This window comes from Leptodactylus fuscus, chromosome 2 (genome assembly GCF_031893055.1).
Source record: "Leptodactylus fuscus isolate aLepFus1 chromosome 2, aLepFus1.hap2, whole genome shotgun sequence".
NCBI lineage: Eukaryota > Metazoa > Chordata > Amphibia > Anura > Leptodactylidae > Leptodactylus > Leptodactylus fuscus.
The window spans coordinates 52,160,943-52,182,131 of NC_134266.1; the positions used below are offsets into that span (position 1 = coordinate 52,160,943).

The window sequence follows — 21,189 nt, forward strand, 5'->3', positions numbered from 1 at the left end:
TCAACTCACCCTAAGTGCCAAAAACACTGCTGGTGCAAGGCTCTACTCATGCCAAGGGCCTCAATCTCTGCTGGTAGCTCAGCTTAAGGTCATGTAACTTTGTTTGGAAGGGCTCATGTTAAGGGCTAGAAAAGTGAATTTTGGAAGGTCTTACCACATCACACACACACACACACACACACACACACACACACACACTCAAAATGACAGTTAAGGGTGAGGGCTTTTGGAATTCCCATTGCCTATTCCATTTGTGGTTGTCATGGGGAACGTGATTTAAAGGGGTGGTTGTTACTGTTTGTTGAGCTTAAATTGGGGTTTGTGTCCATCCATTTGGGGAGTAAAGAAGGTTTCCAGGTATTTTCCCACTTTGATAGAGGTTTTTTTGAATGTGGAAAGTGTGTAGTTGTTAGGCAGTGATGTTGGGGTAATAGAGGGTCTTTGGTGTGTTAGATGCCCCCAGACATGCTTCCCCTGCTGTCCCAGTGTCATTCCAGAGGTGTTGGCATCATTTCCTGGGGTGTCATAGTGGACTTGGTGACCCTCCAGACACGGATTTGGGTTTCCCCCTTAACGAGTATCTGTTCCCCATAGACTATAATGGGGTTCGAAACCCGTTCGAACACACGAACATTGAGCGGCTGTTCGAATCGAATTTCGAACCTCGAACATTTTAGTGTTCGCTCATCTCTAATAAGAATATGATGAATTATTGGATAAAATTACCGCAACAGGTTAAAATATTCATCATGAAAAGCAGCAGTTCGCTCAGCTCAGTAAAGTTACCAGTTCACTTCATTTTCTTGCTGCTTCAGTTCCCAGTGTTTTTGCTCATCTTCTTTTCTAACAATCGCTCGTAATGTATCAACCGATAAAGAATCATAAGATTTATCGCCAGCTAAAATATATTTTCATTTGGCATTCAGTAAATTTAGTAGCGGTGTACCTGAAAATACAAAACCCTGGTTCGAAAATTAAGAGCGCAAGCGAGCGCAGAGATTATTACATTTCGCCTGCTCTCCAACTATAACCAGGTGATTGTTACATCTGATTTACATTATGGGTTAGGGATACAATTAATATTACAAACCTGCAGGTTGATGATATCGGAGTCTCATGCTCCGTGCTCCGCTATTGTCCCTAATTGCTAGTAAATTGTGTTCTGCATTCTTATGAGTATTGGTTCAGCCCACATAATATCTGTCTCCGCTGTGCACAAGTCTGGAGTATGATCAGTTTGTATTCATAGCTAGTGCTTACTTATTTCTCCATAAAAAAAATAGAGAGAGAGAGAGAGAGAGAGATCACCAGTTCTGCAGTTACTGTCGTCTCTCAAATTTCTTACTTGCATTTGTTTCTGTGAAACTTGATGACAACCAATATGATACAGTAGTTGTCACCTAGTGTTCCAGAGAGAACATTAAGGCCCCACGCACAGAACAGTCACACGTCTGGTTTTAGAACATTGTGGAAGTCAATGGGCACATACATGACGACCAAAGGCTACAGCGGACCCACAAGAACTGCTGCAAAAAACATTTGATTTCAGGGTGATTTTTTGTGGTGGTAAAGTTTAGGAAATCATCCTATGTATCCTATGTATGGTCGCCAAAGCCTGAATGTGCCAAGCAGAGGTGTATCTTGAAGCTTGTGATCCCAAATGCTAAATCAGTAATGGGATCCCCCACTTAACTTGCGCCATTTATAATAGTGGTATATTATATGTGGCAGAAGATCCTCAGGGCTCTCACACCTATAGTTATGCCCCTGTGCCCAGTCAACTGGTGATATAACCAAATATTCCATGTATCTAAATAACCTAGCAGATTCTCTTGCTGAGTAGCAAACCAGTGTAGAGAAAAGCTCCTGAACCCACCAGAAGAAATTATTTTAAGGGTCTACTCTCCATCTGCAGAAATGTACATGTCCACTTCAATTATACCATAAATGTATTACAGGATCTAATAGATATAACTCATGCAAAATAATCAGTAGTGGCAGGAGATTGACTCCAAATTCTGCTCCAGTTAGGGTTACCTTCTGTTGGTCCTTTGGGATCAGGATCATTTAGTATTCTGTTAGGCCAGACAAGCCCCAAAAATATAGAATGGGCAGCTGGATAAAAGAACATCTTAAGAACTCACTGAGATCTGTTCTCATGGTGCAATGCTAAATGAGGTCTGCAATTGCTGTGCTGCTGTTTCTATAGCTGTGGTGTGTCCCAGAATGTGGGGGTTTGGTCTGGCAGTAGGGGTGCCATTATACTGCCAGGTAACCCCCCCCCCCCCCATGAGATGTGCTGCAATGGTACAGGTCGCCAATAGAGTAGGGGTCCACTATGCAGAGGTCACCATGAGGTGGCTAGTGGGCTTGAAACTCATGTTCATTTTTGTAGATTTTGCAGAGAAGTGGGATAATACTGGGATGTTGTCCATGTCTAAGCTATTAGTTTTTGAGGGAGGGGTGTTTTTTCTTATTTTAGTAGGAAATGTTCTACAGTAATATGCTCTTCTCAATATAGTCTTACTCTATATATAAGGTGTCCTAACACAAAATGATGTTTGGCCAAAGCTTATTTGTCCTATGTCAAGGAAAATAGGATCAAGCATGTCCAAATTCAGTATGCCCAGTGCTTTGTTCTTAAGGATGCACATTTTGCATTCTTCAAATTGGTTGTGCATATACACTCACCGGCCACTTTATTAGGTACACCTGTCCAACTGCTCGTTAACACTTAATTTCTAATCAGCCAATCACATGGCGGCAACTCAGTGCATTTAGGCATGTAGACATGGTCAAGACAATCTCCTGCAGTTCAAACCGAGCATCAGTATGGGGAAGAAAGGTGATTTGAGTGCCTTTGAACGTGGCATGGTTGTTGGTGCCAGAAGGGCTGGTCTGAGTATTTCAGAAACTGCTGATCTACTGGGATTTTCACGCACAACCATCTCTAGGGTTTACAGGGAATGGTCCGAAAAAGAAAAAACATCCAGTGAGCGGCAGTTCTGTGGGCGGAAATGCGTTGTTGATGCCAGAGGTCAGAGGAGAATGGCCAGACTGGTTCGAGCTGATAGAAAGGCAACAGTGACTCAAATAGCCACCCGTTATAACCAAGGTAGCCAGAAGAGCATCTCTGAACGCCGCACAGTACGTCGAACTTTGAGGCAGATGGGCTACAGCAGCAGAAGACCACACCGGGTGCCACTCCTTTCAGCTAAGAACAGGAAACTGAGGCTACAATTTGCACAAGCTCATCGAAATTGGACAATTGAAGATTGGAAAAACGTTGCCTGGTCTGATGAGTCTCGATTTCTGCTGCGACATTCGGATGGTAGGGTCAGAATTTGGCGTCAACAACATGAAAGCATGGATCCATCCTGCCTTGTATCAACGGTTCAGGCTGGTGGTGGTGGTGTCATGGTGTGGGGAATATTTTCTTGGCACTCTTTGGGCCCCTTGGTACCAATTGAGCATCGTTGCAACGCCAAAGCCTACCTGAGTATTGTTGCTGACCATGTCCATCCCTTTATGACCACAATGTACCCAACATCTGATGGCTACTTTCAGCAGGATAATGCGCCATGTCATAAAGCTGGAATCATCTCAGACTGGTTTCTTGAACATGACAATGAGTTCACTGTACTCCAATGGCCTCCACAGTCACCAGATCTCAATCCAATAGAGCATCTTTGGGATGTGGTGGAACGGGAGATTCGCATCATGGATGTGCAGCCGACAAATCTGCGGCAACTGTGTGATGCCATCATGTCAATATGGACCAAAATCTCTGAGGAATGCTTCCAGCACCTTGTTGAATCTATGCCACGAAGAATTGAGGCAGTTCTGAAGGCAAAAGGGGGTCCAACCCGTTACTAGCATGGTGTACCTAATAAAGTGGCCGGTGAGTGTATACATATATACATATATATATATATATATATATATATATATATATATATATGGTAGTTGATAAGAATAGCTGTACAAGTACAAGAACAAGTTGGTCTTTTATAAGGAACTAACCAGCAGTCTTCATGTTTGGCCATTTTTCCAGCATGCTCTTAATTACTCTGTTGCCCGGTGCGACACCGTTTTAACCAAAGAGGATACAATTCTGATGCTAGTCCTAAGCTCTGATGGATTATGCTGCAAAGAGATTTATTTACGATTTATTAATTATTTTGTATTAAGTAGATATTTCTGTTCTTATCACTTTGTAATATGTAGGTAAAGTTATAATGTGAAATCTCTTTTACAGGTGCAAAACATCAGTCTACAAGAAGGTGAGACAGTAACAGTGGAGAGCTTAGAAGGCGTGGAGCCGCTCATTCTGGCCAATGAATCCTTTCTCATGAGGGGACAAGTCATCCGAAGTCCAACCAACCAGGTCATGGTGCGTTTTCAAAGTTTACAGCCATCCAACCTGGGCACCTTCAGATTCTACTACCAAGGTGAGGCTTCTGCTGTTGTGTATTGTGAATAGTAAAAACTTTGAGAAGAGAGTAACAATGTAGATGTAGATCTGCATCGGTCAGCTTCCCTTTCTCTGCTTCCTACTCTTCACTTTTTCTGAAAGGGTGGAGACCAAGGAGAACCAGGTAGGGACACCTTGGCCCAACAAATTTACTATAATTCATACCACTCAGCCAAAGCCAGGAGTGGATGAAGAATTTTGCAAATGTTGCAGATAAGTTCTGTGCTTTGCAGGATGGGAATTGGGGCAGGCTGAGGTGGGACTAGCTCCGCCAGGGCTCATTTACTAAAATTCCTACCAGTTTCCTGCCATAAGCTGCAATGGAAAGCTACAATAGTCCCTACCTAACATAGATTTCCATCCTGGCACCAGGACCTCCGACAGATGTTAAGGCCCCGTTCCCACAGGGCAAGAGGAAGTGGATTTTGGTACGGAGTCCCCCTCAAAATCCGCACCCTCACAATAGAGATCTATGTAAATCGCAAGTGGGTTTTTTTTCCGCTAGCAGTTTGTTCCCGCTAGTAGAAAAAAGAAGTGAGCTGCCCTTTCTTGAGGCGGATTCTGCCTCGGGAAATCAATACAAATGAATGGGAGGCGGAAAACTGCATTGCGTATTTTTGCTGAATACTGCAGCGCGGTTTTTAAAGGTCCATTCGTTGTGCTGGAGGGAAAAACTGCCTGGCAGTTTTTACTTAAAACTGCTCCAAAACCCACCTCAATGTCAAAAAACGCTTCCTAATTCCTGAAGCGTTTTTTCCGGACCAAATTCCGCCACACCCTATTCACATGTGAACTAGCCCTAAATATCATGGCCCCTACACCAGTCGGGTTGTTTATTTAGGCCCCTTACACACGACCGTCTGCTGGGCTTTCACCATGATTGATGTCATCCATGTGTCGCATGTGCACTGGCTATGTCATTCAATGAATAGGAGCCGCAGAAGCACGACCACAAAACTGGACAGAAATAGGACCTGTCCTAAGATTTGCAGCCCAGACTGTTGACCAGCACACGGGACTGTAAAATTCACAGTCGTATGTGTGGGCTGACAAAGACAAATGGGTCAATGTGCTATTCGGGAAAAACCCAGATACCACACTGAACTATGCCTCCATCATCTGCAATGGGTCTAAGACTGGTGTACAATACACCAATCCTAATAAATTTGGCCCATTTATTTCAAAGGGTCTATTCACATGGCCTTTTTTTTAACAGCCTGTTTTTCACGTCTGTCAAAAAAACTGACACAGTCTTTGTCTGCCAAAATGAACATAGAAGGAGCCATGTGAATAGACCCATTGACCTACACAGGTTATTTAACAGTCATTGGACTTGAATGGGCCAACATGGCCATTTTTCACAGATATGAGGTCCGTGAAGAACAGCACTATCATGTAAATAATAAACACTATCATGGCGGCTCTGTCCTACCTTTTCTATAGGGCTTCCTCTTTTCTACTGGTCTGCTGACAGCGTTACTTGTAGTTGGAGACCAGCCAGTTCCCAGTTGTAGGAAAATTAACGAACCATGTTGTATTTTCTGACAATTATTTTCCTTTTTACCCAAAGTAAGCATCGCCAGGTGTGCTTTGTAGCTTTTTGCTCCTTCATTTAACATGTATGTTCAGCCATGGCAAATATGTATGTTACCATGGAGATGATACAGAGTGTTACATCTGTAGACGATCAGTCATTAGGCGTTCCCCCGCTTTGTAGTCTTCACTCTAGGCAGCTTCTCCCATCAGAATATACATTTTGTGAACTCAACCCAGGAAAGACAATTCCACGATAGGGATCCCATAGGCATTCAGTGACATAAGTGCCATTTGTCGTCTTTTCCGCCAATATTGCACGTTTGTAGTTGACTGTCTTGTGTAGAAGGCTGACCAACTGTTTGTTTCTGTTGGTGTCTGTGTGTATGTGAATTTCCTAGGGAGACAAAACTGTGGGCCCGTCTGGTGTGAATTTCAGTCCTTTCACAAGTATACAGAACATGTGGGCTTGAGAAACATGACAAAAAAGTAACACCCGGGGAAAATATTTGCAAACAAAAACAAACATAGGCTTCATTGGAGCCATCTGCTTGGAGAGATGATGTTTGTGTTTATGTATATAATGATGTAGCATGCGGCACATCACAAACGTACACTTTTATGGGATTTACGCTTTTAAAATTAGGGACAAGCAGCTGAAATATCTCCGGTCTTGGAAGATTATTAGTCCTAGAAAGCCAGCAGTGTTCTAGTGTTCAGAAAGGGTTAGACTTTTTGATGTTATAAAGCAAAATTTCCAATTTACTTCAGAGATGTCTTGTAAGCAGGACTCCTTTGTTATTCGTCAGGTCAACATTTCTGATTTATTTAGGAAAAGCAGTGGTTATAACTTTCCACCACAGAATAGGGACACATATAAATAATGAGCTGTCCTTATCGCCACTTACTAACGAAAACTTTGTCTTAAAGTGATATTCCGCTTTCCAAGCCTTATTTTTTTTTTTATCAACAATTTGTCTCAAAATGTTAAAGTGTTAAATTTGTCAAAACAATTTCTCCATTTCCCTTAAGAAAGGTTATTCTTCTCTTACCTTTATCATTATGATCTGTGCCGCCTTTCCTGAGAAATATCTTCTTTCTTCCGTATGGAAATGAGTTTTCAGACAGCACTGAGGTCGTCCCCTGTGTTGTTCGAAAACTCTCCAGTGACGCCTCCATCTTCTTCTCCGCCTCTTCTCCCGTGTCACCTTCGTATCTTCATCCAAAAGCGCCGACTGCGCAAGTCCGTTGGACTTTCTTAAGGCTACTCCTATGTGTATTTCATTTAGAAAGGGTATTCTAGTGATATAATCCCTTTAAGGCTCCACTATCTAGTTATAATAACTGTATCAAGATGGAGACCCTGAATGAACAAAAGGCTTGGGCTGTGGGTAAGAGGAACTTTAATAGAGATGAGCGAACAGTAAAATGTTCGAGATTCGATATTTGTTTCGAGTAGCCCCTCAATATGCGACTACTCGAATCAAATATCGAACCCTATTATAGTCTATGGGGGGAAAATGCTCGTTTCAGGGGTAGGCAACGTTCGATCAAATTTTACTTACCAAGTCCACGAGTGAGGGTCGGGCTGGATCCCCCGAGAAGTCTTCTCCTTGCAGCGTCCCTGCAGCGTCTTCCGGCTCTTCATTCACTCTGCCAGGCATCGGGCCTGGGCAGAGCCGACTGCGCATGCCTGCACTACAAGCGGACATGCGCAGTCGGCTCTGCCCAGGCCCGATGCCTGGCAGAGTGAATGAAGAGTCGGAAGACGCCGCGGGGAAGCTGCACAGAGAAGACTTCTAAAGGTAGGAGAAGAACCAGCGCTGATTGGCCGACTGTATAGCATTCGGCATCAATGCTGGTTCTGCATCGAACTTTTACATTCGAATAGCGAGTGGTACTCGATCCAGTACGAGTATTTCAAATACCGCAGTATTCAATCAAATACCTACTCGATCGAGCACTACTCGCTCATCTCTAAACTTTAACTTTAATATATCACAGGAAATCCAAGGGAATTGTCATGATAGAATCCCTTTAAGGCAACATGTACAGAAAAAAAACAGACATTAAAAATGGATGAAACTGTCAGTTTTAAACATCTTTCCATCGGTGTGTCACTTATTTTTCATCAGTTTCCAGGTACCAACTGGCTCTTCAATTTTTTTATGTGTTTTATGTATTCTATATTGGGTTCTTTTTGGGTTATTCTTCCCTTTGTGATACCAAACAAGCTAAAACTTCACAAAACGTGTTTGTAATGTAGACAAAGACTGATCAGGTAGAGGGGTCATACATTTATTTGGAGCGTCATGTTCTTGGTAATGTTTCATTCATGTCTACATGTCAACATTAGAATGGGTCTTGTGGGAAGGTCTTGGGTGCCAGTCTTTGATAGGAGCACCTGATTATTTGGTGAATGGTTGGAGACGTGGCCAGCATCCAGAGCCAGCACATTATTAGTACACTTGGTATGTTAGAAATAGTTCTTAGTTTTGCCATTCATTTTATAATCTTAGTCATATGCAGAATGTTATTTTTGATCAGGAACTACATTTACAATAATTCCCTTTAAGTATGAGAGTGATCCTATAATAGAGGAAGACAGCAGCATGGAAATCACATCCCTTCATTGACCTCCCTGACCTCTAAATCCATCAGCAGAATGTGAACTGTATCAAATGAAGGGTTTTAGAGAAGTGCCTGGACTTCTTTGATTTTCCAGTACTGTTCTATTATGTTAGCATAATCCCTCTAGCTCAAAATGGAGCAATTCTGATAACTAATATATATTAGGAAGAAAGCTTTCCATTTATAAAGTTAATTTAAACGTGCGGTCCAGGATTATAAAGTAAGTAAAAGCAGGTATTATGGGAAAAAAAACCCTCTTGCCTGGTAAATCTCCTGGCGATACAGCACCGTGCTCCAGTGGTCCCTACCTGGCTCTTCTTACTTATACATGTAGTTATGTATATCCACATGACCTCAATGACCTTGGGCTATACATGCTATGTTCATCGCTGTGGTCAGTAAGTGACTGCCAGGTCACATACATGTACAGTACATCATCGCTGCAGGTCACATACATGTACAGTGCATCATCGCTGCAGGTCACATACATGTACAGTACATCATCGCTGCAGGAAAGTAGTCAAAGACCACTGGAGCAGCCGAGGATTTACTAGGTGGGTTATAGTTACTACTACTGGGTTCTATTGTGATGAACCAAGGGTTCCCCAACTGGTTCATGGGATCGAAACCATTTGCTCTACCTCTTCCTACTTTCCTGTGTTCACTGCTACTTACCTGTACTATCAGAGCTAACTTCTCTATCAACCCCCATAGTACAGGTCACTAGCAGCGAACACAAGTGAGGAGACAGAGCGACTCATGGGCATAACTTGGGATTGGACCACCCAAGAAACCAGCGGTTCGTCCAAAGTAAAACCTGAAACCTTGAGAATCCCTTTAAGTCATAGCTTCAACTTGTACAGAGTTTCATGCCTTTATTGTTAAAGTGAGTTTGTCACCAGAACCCAGCATATCAATCCAGTCCTGCACATAGACAGGTTAGTGTTACCTGAATCAATGTTTTCTCCTTGGAATTCTGGTTCTCCATTGCTGTGATATTGCTACTTTTGGCTATATGCAAATGAGATCTTTGGAGCAATGAGGGTTTTCGCACTTAGGCCTGATTCACATGTGCGTTCGGTATTCCGTTTGGGGAGTCCACTTAGGGACCCCCCCGAATGGAAAACTGTATGCATTAAAAATCAGTTAAGAAACCACATGAACCCCATAGACTATAATGGGGTCTGTGTGGTTTCCGCTTGGTTTGCACATGAATCATGAGGAGAGAAGAGGACTTCCCGGAATACCAAACACAGATGTGGACCAGGCCTTACCTCTTTGAAGCAATGGTAATGTCCGAATTGCTCCAAAGAGCTTATTTGAATGTTGATAAAAACTTTGATATCTATGCAGCAGAGGCAGCAATTCACAAGAGATAAACACTGTTTGATTCAAGTTGATATGCCATGTTCTAGTGATAGACTAGCCTCTCATCCTCTGCTGATCTGTCTCAGTCTACACAGCAAAGCTGCCAAGTGAGCTGCAGTAAATAAGAAGCAAAACTCTAATGTGTCTATATCTCTTTATATATAAAAGTCTTTTAATAGCCTTAAGATATGTTAAATCTATACCATCAATGATTATTATATTTCAGACAATATTAAAATGGAGTGTAGCTTAATACATCTTCAGAAGATCAGAAAGTACATCTGGTGTGCAGGACCCTACATGATAATGGTTATTACAGTATGTTCAATAGGGACTTGCAGACCTTCAAGTTACTAAGGCTTAAGTCACTTCAATTATAGTAGTTGGTGTCTGGAGATTTGTTGATGATGGTAATACTTTTTAATGGACACGCATAAAGATGCTTCATAGATTAAGCCATGTTCCTTGCAGAATCTCATGGGTCGCCTCTAGCAATGTTCTCAAGTGCCAGGACAAATGGTGCTTAGCTGATCTAAATTAAGTCATGAGTCATTGGAAAGGTTTGTCTTGTCTAATACAACATAGAGTAGTCTTTTACCGATGTCCTAAGTTTCTGGTCACTTGCCCATCTTATGCTTTTGTCTTCTCTAAATATATAAGAGGAATATAACAAAAGTTGCACATCACTTCATGCAAGAATTTTGAATATTGATATAGAAAATAAATTGTCATATTTATTGGGGACTTTAAAGGGGACCACCTACACCAATTCCAGCTCTTTAATATGTGCTGCTTTTATTCTAGCCCCCACCATACCCGAACAATTGGTGCTGATACTTTTGGTGCCTGTTCTTCTACTTACACTCAGGAAAGAGCATACAAAGGGGCATGATTTGGAGTTCTGACCCCGCCGCTTCTGTATCAGATAGCTCAAAATCACACCTTCTTGTCTGATTGTGCCTATGAATTTGATTTAAGGAGGACCTTTCACCACCTATGCCAAGTCATTACATAATTTAATAATTGGCTCTACACTGATTTCAACAAAGTTGGAATTTTTTCTGTAGCCCCCACCTTTCCCAAGCAATAAGTGCTGTTATTTTTGGTGCCTAATATGTTATTTTATTTCAGCTCATTCAGGTTGGCAGTGTCTGGATGGAACAGACAAGGGATGTGACACTGAGCTCTGACACTGACCCCCTCTGATTGGAGGTCTGAGTCACACCCCCTTCCCAGCTCCTGCTTGGCACTGCCCACCTGACAATACAGAGTCTAAATAGCACCAAACCTAACTGCTGTGATTGCTCAGGAATGGTGGGGGCTACAGAAAAAATACCAACTGTGCTAGAATCAGTTGAGTGGAACCTATTAACAGATGCTAAGAAATAGAATTGGTGGAGGTGGCGAGAAGTCCTCTTTAATAATATATATTGCCATGTTTTACCTACCTTACATACAGACATTCAGCAAAGGCTGCTGTGCTATCCATGTCAATTATTCTACATAAACCACCTCTTCTGCTACCAGTTTATTACATTTTCCAGCACAGCGTTGTAATGTAGCGTTTTGTTGGATGACTTTATTCTTCATCATTCTGATTTGGCTCCTTTTGTTGCATGATGGACTTTCAAGGTCCAAAGGCTAAACTCCATAGGTAATATTTATTCGCTTAGAACCACTATTAGGTAACCTACATTGACAGTTACTAATTGTTCTGCTGTGTAATGATGTTCTTCAGCATTCAGCAAATTAATAGCCTTGTATGATGTCCAGCCATTTAATATCTTTCACCGAGTTTAAGGGGATGAGTAATATATCACTCATTCAGGACACATTAAGTGAATGTGGATGGAGACTGTTTATTGAAAGAGAGCACGGAGAAAGAGGAAATTCTCATTTCGGTAATTGCTCTCATGAGCTACGAGGTTCAAAACATATTAGAATGTGTTCACACTTCAAGTTGATATTGATGTTTTTGGCCATGTTTTTTCAAAACTGTGATAAAACACACGGCTTTGATGCGCTTTTGCAAAAAAATCTCGGCAAAAAATGTAAGTAAAAAGTAAGGATGCCCATACACAAGGTTTTCATCACGTTTTTGATCATAAAAGGAGACAAAATAAAAAGGACAGATATTATTTTACATCTATTTTTCATCCACTCATGGTTTTGACTTCAAAAAGGACATCAAAAACCCTGATCAAAACCTGCATGTGTAAGAACAACCTAACAGAAAAGCCATCAGATTTTATCATTGACATTAACACAGACGACAGCTAAAAAGCCATAACTGCTATTAAAGGGATTGTCCCATCTGGATAGCCCCGTCTTAAGAGGAAGCAGCGTGCTTCGCTATCTACCCATCATCAGCTTTAATGATAGGTTGGATGTTGCAAGACGCCACTCGCTGCACCACAAATTGTAGTTTCGGGAGAAAGTTATATTATATAGCATCTCCATTTAAATGATTGGCTGACCATGTAATAAATGGTTGTGTTGTGTTCAACAGACTGGAAGCGTCTCTATGCGGTAGTTCTTTGTTCTGGCTCATAGAGAGGGGTCCAAAGTATAATGTATAGGACTCAATAATCTCTATAACTAAACTTTTGAACAACTTTTTATTTTCTGGTATTTGTATCAACACACACACACACACACACACACACACACACATATATATATATATATATATATATATATATATATATATATATATATATATATATATACATATATATATATACACACACATGGACAAAATTGTTGAATGAATGAAAAACCCACAATGGTCACAGAAATAACTTGAATCTGACAAAAGTAATAAAAATTGTTGAAAAGCGACAAAGCTTCTGGGAGAATGTCTTATAGACAGATGAGACAAAAATGTAACTTTTTGGCAAATAATGAAGCATATCTTGAAAAGAACACTGTCCCTACTGTGACACATGGAGGAGGCTCTGTTATTTTCTGGGGCTGCTTTGCTGCATCTGGCACAGGGCGTCTTGAATCTGTGCAGGGTACAATGAAATCTCAAGACTATCAAGGGATTCTTGAGAGAAATGTGCTGCCCAGTGTCAGAAAGCTTGGTCTCAGTCACAGGTCATGGGTCTTGCAACAGGATAGTGATCCAAAACACACAGCTAAAAACACCCATGAATGGCTAAGCGGAAAACATTGGACTATTGTAAAATTCTCATCTTTCATACGTCACTAAGGCAGTTCTATCAGTGTTATGTCTAGAGATATTATCAGTTGAATAAACAGTGGGGATTGAGAGCAGCTAACTTACTTGTAGATAACTTACAGATAACATGCACTATACAATATTCTAAGTTTACATAATGCTGAAACTGAAATCTTTGAAACCTTCTGTTTCAAAAGCTCTTCCTTGTCAGTATAAAAACATGTAGACCATTTAGTAGCCAAAACTCCGGTGGCAGGTTCCCTTTACTTTCTTTTATCACTTATGGGGTGTTCACACTGCTGTTGGATGTCCGTTCTGATAGTGTCCGTTGAAAAAAAAAAAAAAAACGACACCTATCATAATGGACACTAATGGATGTTAATGAGTCCATTATTTATTTATTTTTTTAACTGATCCATTTAGTGGACACATTGGCAGTGTCTGTTAAAGTCCATTATGATGGGTGTCCTTTTTTTTTGTTTTTGCTTTCTGAGCGTGTGCAGAAAAAAACAGACAGTGATAAGGGAAAGTATAACGAACGATCATTCGTTACTGTCTGTTAAAAAATAACACTTGCTGTCCATCATGAAACCGCTATTTTTCTTGGACACAAATGTCCTGCACTGCAGATATTTGCGTCCATGAAAAAGGATGGACATGCAATGGATTTGGTGTAAGCAGACACTAATAGTCACTAATAGAGATGAGCGAGTACTGTTCGGATCAGCCGATCCAAACAGCACGCTCGCATAGAAATGAATGGACGTAGCCGGCACATGGGGGGTTAAGCGGCCGGCCGGCGTCAAAGCGGAAGTACCAGGTGCATCCATTTCTATGGTGCGTGCTGTTCGGATCGGCTGATCTGAACAGTTCTCGCTCATCTCTAGTCATTAACAGACAATAGATAAAATCTTATTGATTTAAATGGGATTTTTAACAGATTTATGACGGCTCTGATAGTGTCCATTTTTAAAATCCTGTAACGGACAATAGCAACGGATACTACTGATGGTCACCAACGGTAGTGTGAACGACCCCTTAGACAGGTGTTTACGTAACAACATTTATGATACGGCATATGGCATAGATCTATGATCAATTATAGATCCAACAACTGTGATACTCAGCGATCCCGAGGAAGGGATGTACTGGGTCAACATGTCTGGTCAAGAGATCACAGTAAATAAGAGATATGGAAACAACCAAATGAGCTCACTCCATATCCCCATTGGTCTAACATATATATGCAATCCATAGACCAGAAATCAGTATCAAACTGAGATTCCTTGGGCCTAACAGATAATATGATTCTGGGAGCCTCCAACAACGCTTAGGAAATAAACCACTATACCCTTCATATCTGGACCATTATTGTCTTATAGCCAGTCCTACGCTGACGCAAATGGTTATCATAAGAAACTCCTAGTTATGGGGTTATATAAGACCACCGATGTAATTATAAGGGTCACAGTGGATGCAGCTATAACCAGCCCAAGGAGCCAGAGGGGCCCACAGGTCACCTGTCCACAGTAACGCTGATTCAAGTTCTTTGATCTCTTTTCTGATTTACTTTGATGGTTGACATTGTAAATGTATTTCCTCTGCCCTCTGGTGCTCTGCTGGATTAAGAAGATTTATGATACACAGCCTGCCACTGCCAGAAAGTAGAAAATTCAGCTATTAATGGCAAAAGTAGCAGATGGTCAGAAGTATATGGTCAAGGAGGGATTTTGTGGGGGAGGCTGTGGCACATAAGGGGTCGTGATGATTATGTAGGGGCACTGATGGGAATGATAGGAAATTCATATACACAGACATGTTGTGAACAAGTCTTCATGGTGGTTTTGATCTACATAAGGGATCAGCAACCCCCCTGCTGCTAAAACACCCAGTTGGGCAGCTGACAATTGCAAATTGGGTCTTGTGCATGATTCTACGTTGCTTCTTGTCCATGTGCTATACCTGGAAGAAGTTGTCCATATTTTACTAAAAACCTGATATCTTCTGAACTTTTTTCAAGAAGACAACCTACTATATAAATTTCCATATGTTGACCTCTAAAATAGTTGGATATTTCAATGAAGTATACAAGCACTGTACTTCGGCATTATGGAGTATACGGTAAATCTAACTTATTTTACCAGGAACAAGCTTGTATCAGCAGGGTGTCCATTTAGACGTGGAAGTCTGATCTGAAACATCTGTATTCACTTACCAGCCTTCACCTGGCATTTAACTGTTAGATGCGTTGAGGGAAATCACTTGGAGAAATTCAATACAATATACAGAACCCTTCCGATTTAACCCTTTTGCTGCCGGAACCATTACAGTCCACCGCAGCCAGGTGTAAACAGTAGCCTACATCTGCATTTCCCAGGGGACTTCAAAGATCCTTTCTACCAGCTGCACATTCAGGCTGCAAAACCTGCAAAGATTAAGGGGCAATTAAATAATTTAAAGCAATGTAATCCTGCTAAAGTTAATATCTGGCGTCTCAGGTTAAATGCGCACCCGCTGCACGCAGGCACTAATGGAAATATAATTGGTGTGAGCAATTAGGTGATAATTTACCATAATTGCCTACAAAGTTGAGAACTTTTTCATTGAATCCTAGCAGAGAGGCAAGTTGTCTGTGCGGATAGTAAGTGGGGGAAGTGTTTTGTGCATCTGTCATGTTGGCAATATATCTTTGAGTTACTTGCCGCCCTCTGCCCTAAAATAGTCCATTCACATCTGTTACTTGTCCAGAACACTGAGTTTAATGGATGGAAACTGCATCTACTGCAATGCTTCCTTCTGAGTGCCAACAAGTTTATTCCTGTTGCAGAATGTAAGGTACAGACACGTATACCAGTCACGTATTTTACTACTTTCGTTTGGAAGAGGATGCACCTCCGTGGTAGACATAGTTTGCATATAATATTAGGGAACATCATAAACAGTAATTAGCTAATAGATTGTAATTAACACAAGCTGTTGGTTTAGGGAGAAGTGTGCAAATAGAAAGGGACAGCCTGGAGAGGAGTAAATTCTCCAAAGATCTCATCAATGACCAGTACAGAATACAGGGAATACATGGTCATAACTGTTTGTAGGTATTATTAACTGGGCTTTCAGCATTAATGCAGATGACAAGTAAGGGGGGTTGCGCTATTTGGAGTGAAGTAAGGGCTCACTCCCATGATGTAACACGGCGCTCATTCCGACATGTAAACACATGTCAGAGTCAGCGCTTTAAAACAGAATCCCATTGACTTCAATGGGTTCCGTCTTATGCACGCTACACATTGAAATTCAAGGGAGGCTTTTTAACCCATTGATTTCAATGTATTATGCATGTTAAATGGAACCCATTGAAGTCAATGGGATTCTGTTTTAAAGCGCTGACTCTGACATGTGTTTACGTGTCAGAATGAGCGCCGCATTACACCATGGGAACGAGCCCTTACTTCACTCCAAATAGCGCAGCCCCCCTTACTTGTCATCTGCATTAATGCTGAAAGCCCAGTTAATAATACCTACAAACAGTTATGACTAGAGATGAGCGAACACTAAAATGTTCGAGGTTCGAAATTCGATTCGAACAGCCGCTCACTGTTCGAGTGTTCGAATGGGTTTCGAACCCCATTATAGTCTATGGGGAACATAAACTCGTTAAGGGGGAAACCCAAATTCGTGTCTGGAGGGTCACCAAGTCCACTATGACACCCCAGGAAATGATACCAACACCCTGGAATGACACTGGGACAGCAGGGGAAGCATGTCTGGGGGCATAAAAGTCACTTTATTTCATGGAAATCCCTGTCAGTTTGCGATTTTCGCAAGCTAACTTTTCCCCATAGAAATGCATTGGCCAGTGCTGATTGGCCAGAGTACGGAACTCGACCAATCAGCGCTGGCTCTGCTGGAGGAGGCGGAGTCTAAGATCGCTCCACACCAGTCTCCATTCAGGTCCGACCTTAGACTCCGCCTCCTCCGGCAGAGCCAGCGCTGATTGGCCGAAGGCTGGCCAATGCATTCCTATGCGAATGCAGACTTAGCAGTGCTGAGTCAGTTTTGCTCAACTACACATCTGATGCACACTCGGCACTGCTACATCAGATGTAGCAATCTGATGTAGCAGAGCCGAGGGTGCACTAGAACCCCTGTGCAAACTCAGTTCACGCTAATAGAATGCATTGGCCAGCGCTGATTGGCCAATGCATTCTATTAGCCCGATGAAGTAGAGCTGAATGTGTGTGCTAAGCACACACATTCAGCACTGCTTCATCACGCCAATACAATGCATTAGCCAGTGCTGATTGGCCAGAGTACGGAATTCGGCCAATCAGCGCTGGCTCTGCTGGAGGAGGCGGAGTCTAAGGTCGGACCTGAATGGAGACTGGTGTGGAGCGATCTTAGACTCCGCCTCCTCCAGCAGAGCCAGCGCTGATTGGCCGAATTCCGTACTCTGGCCAATCAGCACTGGCTAATGCATTGTATTGGCGTGATGAAGCAGTGCTGAATGTGTGTGCTTAGCACACACATTCAGCTCTACTTCATCGGGCTAATAGAATGCATTGGCCAGCGCTGATTGGCCGAATTCCGTACTCTGGCCAATCAGTGCTGGCCAATGCATTCTATTAGCTTGATGAAGCAGAGTGTGCACAAGGGTTCAAGCGCACCCTCGGCTCTGATGTAGCAGAGCCGAGGCTGCACAAGGGTTCAAGCGCACCCTCGGCTCTGATGTAGGAGAGCCGAGGGTGCACTTGAACCCTTGTGCACCCTCAGCTCTGCTACATCAGAGCCGAGGGTGCGCTTGAACCCTTGTGCACACTCTGCTTCATCAAGCTAATAGAATGCATTGGCCAGCGCTGATTGGCCAATGTATTCTATTAGCCTGATGAAGTAGAGCTGAATGTGTGTGCTAAGCACACACATTCAGCTCTACTTCATCGGGCTAATAGAATGCATTGGCCAGCGCTGATTGGCCAGAGTACGGAACTCGACCAATCAGCGCTGGCTCTGCTGGAGGAGGCGGAGTCTAAGATCGCTCCACACCAGTCTCCATTCAGGTCCGACCTTAGACTCCGCCTCCTCCAGCAGAGCCAGCGCTGATTGGCCGAATTCCGTACTCTGGCCAATCAGCACTGGCTAATGCATTGTATTGGCGTGATGAAGCAGTGCTGAATGTGTGTGCTTAGCACACACATTCAGCTCTACTTCATCGGGCTAATAGAATGCATTGGCCAGCGCTGATTGGCCGAATTCCGTACTCTGGCCAATCAGCACTGGCTAATGCATTGTATTGGCGTGATGAAGCAGTGCTGAATGTGTGTGCTTAGCACACACATTCAGCTCTACTTCATCGGGCTAATAGAATGCATTGGCCAATCAGCGCTGGCCAATGCATTCTATTAGCGTGAACTGAGTTTGCACAGGGGTTCTAGTGCACCCTCGGCTCTGCTACATCAGATTGCTACATCTGATGTAGCAGTGCCGAGTGTGCATCAGATGTGTAGTTGAGCAAAACTGACTCAGCACTACTAAGTCTCTGCATTCGCATAGGAATGCATTGGCCAGCCTTCGGCCAATCAGCGCTGGCTCTGCCGGAGGAGGCGGAGTCTAAGGTCGGACCTGAATGGAGACTGGTGTGGAGCGATCTTAGACTCCGCCTCCTCCAGCAGAGCCAGCGCTGATTGGTCGAGTTCCGTACTCTGGCCAATCAGCGCTGGCCAATGCATTCTATTAGCCCGATGAAGTAGAGCTGAATGTGTGTGCTTAGCACACACATTCAGCTCTACTTCATCAGGCTAATAGAATACATTGGCCAATCAGCGCTGGCCAATGCATTCTATTAGCTTGATGAAGCAGAGTGTGCACAAGGGTTCAAGCGCACCCTCGGCTCTGATGTAGCAGAGCTGAGGGTGCACAAGGGTTCAAGTGCACCCTCGGCTCTCCTACATCAGAGCCGAGGGTGCGCTTGAACCCTTGTGCAGCCTCGGCTCTGCTACATCAGAGCCGAGGGTGCGCTTGAACCCTTGTGCACACTCTGCTTCATCAAGCTAATAGAATGCATTGGCCAGCACTGATTGGCCAGAGTACGGAATTCGGCCAATCAGCGCTGGCCAATGCATCCCTATGGGAAAAAGTTTATCTCACAAAAATCACAATTACACACCCGATAGAGCCCCAAAAAGTTATTTTTAATAACATTCCCCCCTAAATAAAGGTTATCCCTAGCTATCCCTGCCTGTACAGCTATCCCTCTCTCATAGTCACAAAGTTCACATTCTCATATGACCCGGATTTGAAATCCACTATTCGTCTAAAATGGAGGTCACCTGTTTTCGGCAGCCAATGACTTTTTCCAATTTTTTTCAATGCCCCCAGTGTCGTAGTTCCTGTCCCACCTCCCCTGCGCTGTTATTGGTGCAAAAAAGGCGCCAGGGAAGGTGGGAGGGGAATCGAATTTTGGCGCACTTTACCACGTGGTGTTCGATTCGATTCGAACATGGCGAACACCCTGATATCCGATCGAACATGTGTTCGATAGAACACTGTTCGCTCATCTCTAGTTAGGACCATACGGTTTACCAGTATATACAAACCTTTGCATCCTTAGTGAAGAATCATTTACATTGCACAGCATCGTGCGGGTTCCGTAGGTCACACTGTCAATAGCTTGCAGGATACCCCGTCGTATGAATAAAAAATCTGATTATTTCCTCCTCCGAACAGTAAAACACATGCACATTTGTAAGGAAGGATGCAAAGAGTTAAAGATCTTACTGGTAGCAAAAAATCTGTTTAAGAAAAACATTTAATTTATTAATGAATCACCCGTGGCAATAAATGAAATATTTACAGATGAAATGGCAGCAGAGAAAAGACTGTAGAAATAAATCACATGTAATATTTTCCTGAAAACAGAATTTTGTACACGATTTCGCCATGTGTGCAGGCGTCAGCCGATCCTTGAAAGAGAATTGATGATTTTTTCTAGTTTGGAGCTAAATTAATATAAAGAGAAAAAAAAACAAACATAAGATGAAGAGTTGCTAAAAATTATTTTTATACCGCATCGGAGCTGAGCGCGCCAGCACATAGCGCGTACAGAATGGCCTGTCTCCCTCCTCAGGCAAGCAGTGTGATTGTAGAATCAGTGTGTAACCACATCATGCTGAGCACTTTACCAATAACCAGCAGTTATTGTACGGAGGGACGGGCAGGGCTAACAACAACCCAGCGCCGGCTAACACAAATGCCCAAGAGATGGAGAGTCCTGTTATACAACTATTTATATACTCTCATACTTCCATTTCAGCAACAAATTTGTCTCCCGTAATATCAGTGCAGTTGTTTTCCCACCATGGCATATTATATGGCTCAGCTGTAATATAGTGAGCACTTAGGTTATATCCAATACAGGAAAAAAAGTAGATTCGACGCTCATGTACATCCATGAAACCTAGTCTATTATGTCACTAACTAAAATCCAGTATCGCTAGTAATGATATAGGGAATAGCAACATGGGCGACGTGTTACCAGCCACATTTTAGGTGAATATGACAATAACATCATCACTACGAGGAGGCAGACATACAAGGAAGAATCTGCTTAAAGTGATCCAATTACATGCTGCCCTATCTCTGTATGGCATGTTATAGAGAAAGAGACACTGAGCGGATTGATATATAGAGTTGCAAGAAATGATTCAGTATAATTTACTGATTTAAATCCATTTGAGCTTACGCTAGGTTCACACTAGCGTTCGATTTCCGTTCTTTGGTTTCCGTCTTTTGCATGCAGAAGACGGAAACCTGTCAGAGCGGGTCCGGCCGTGAGCGCCGATGAGCGTTTTATGCTCTCCTCTGCGAAACCGGATTTTTTAAATCGGACACAGAGTACTGCATGTCCAACTCTGTGTCCGATTTTTTAAAAAAACATTTCGCGGCGGAGAGCATAAAACGCTCACCACCGCTCACGACCGGACATCTTTCAAACCCATTCAAATGA

The 21,189-nt window shown here is 42.7% G+C and overlaps 1 protein-coding gene across 1 annotated transcript in view; it reads left to right on the forward strand.

Moving 5' to 3' along the window:
• The window catches only part of SEZ6 (seizure related 6 homolog), a 481,362-nt gene that overhangs the window by 372,548 nt on the left and 87,625 nt on the right, over window positions 1-21,189 (forward strand). Inside the window, exon 4 of the mRNA XM_075263749.1 lies at window positions 4,259-4,451. Within this exon, the coding sequence (XP_075119850.1) occupies window positions 4,259-4,451 (193 nt within the window). The remainder of the gene's footprint in view (window positions 1-4,258; window positions 4,452-21,189) is intronic.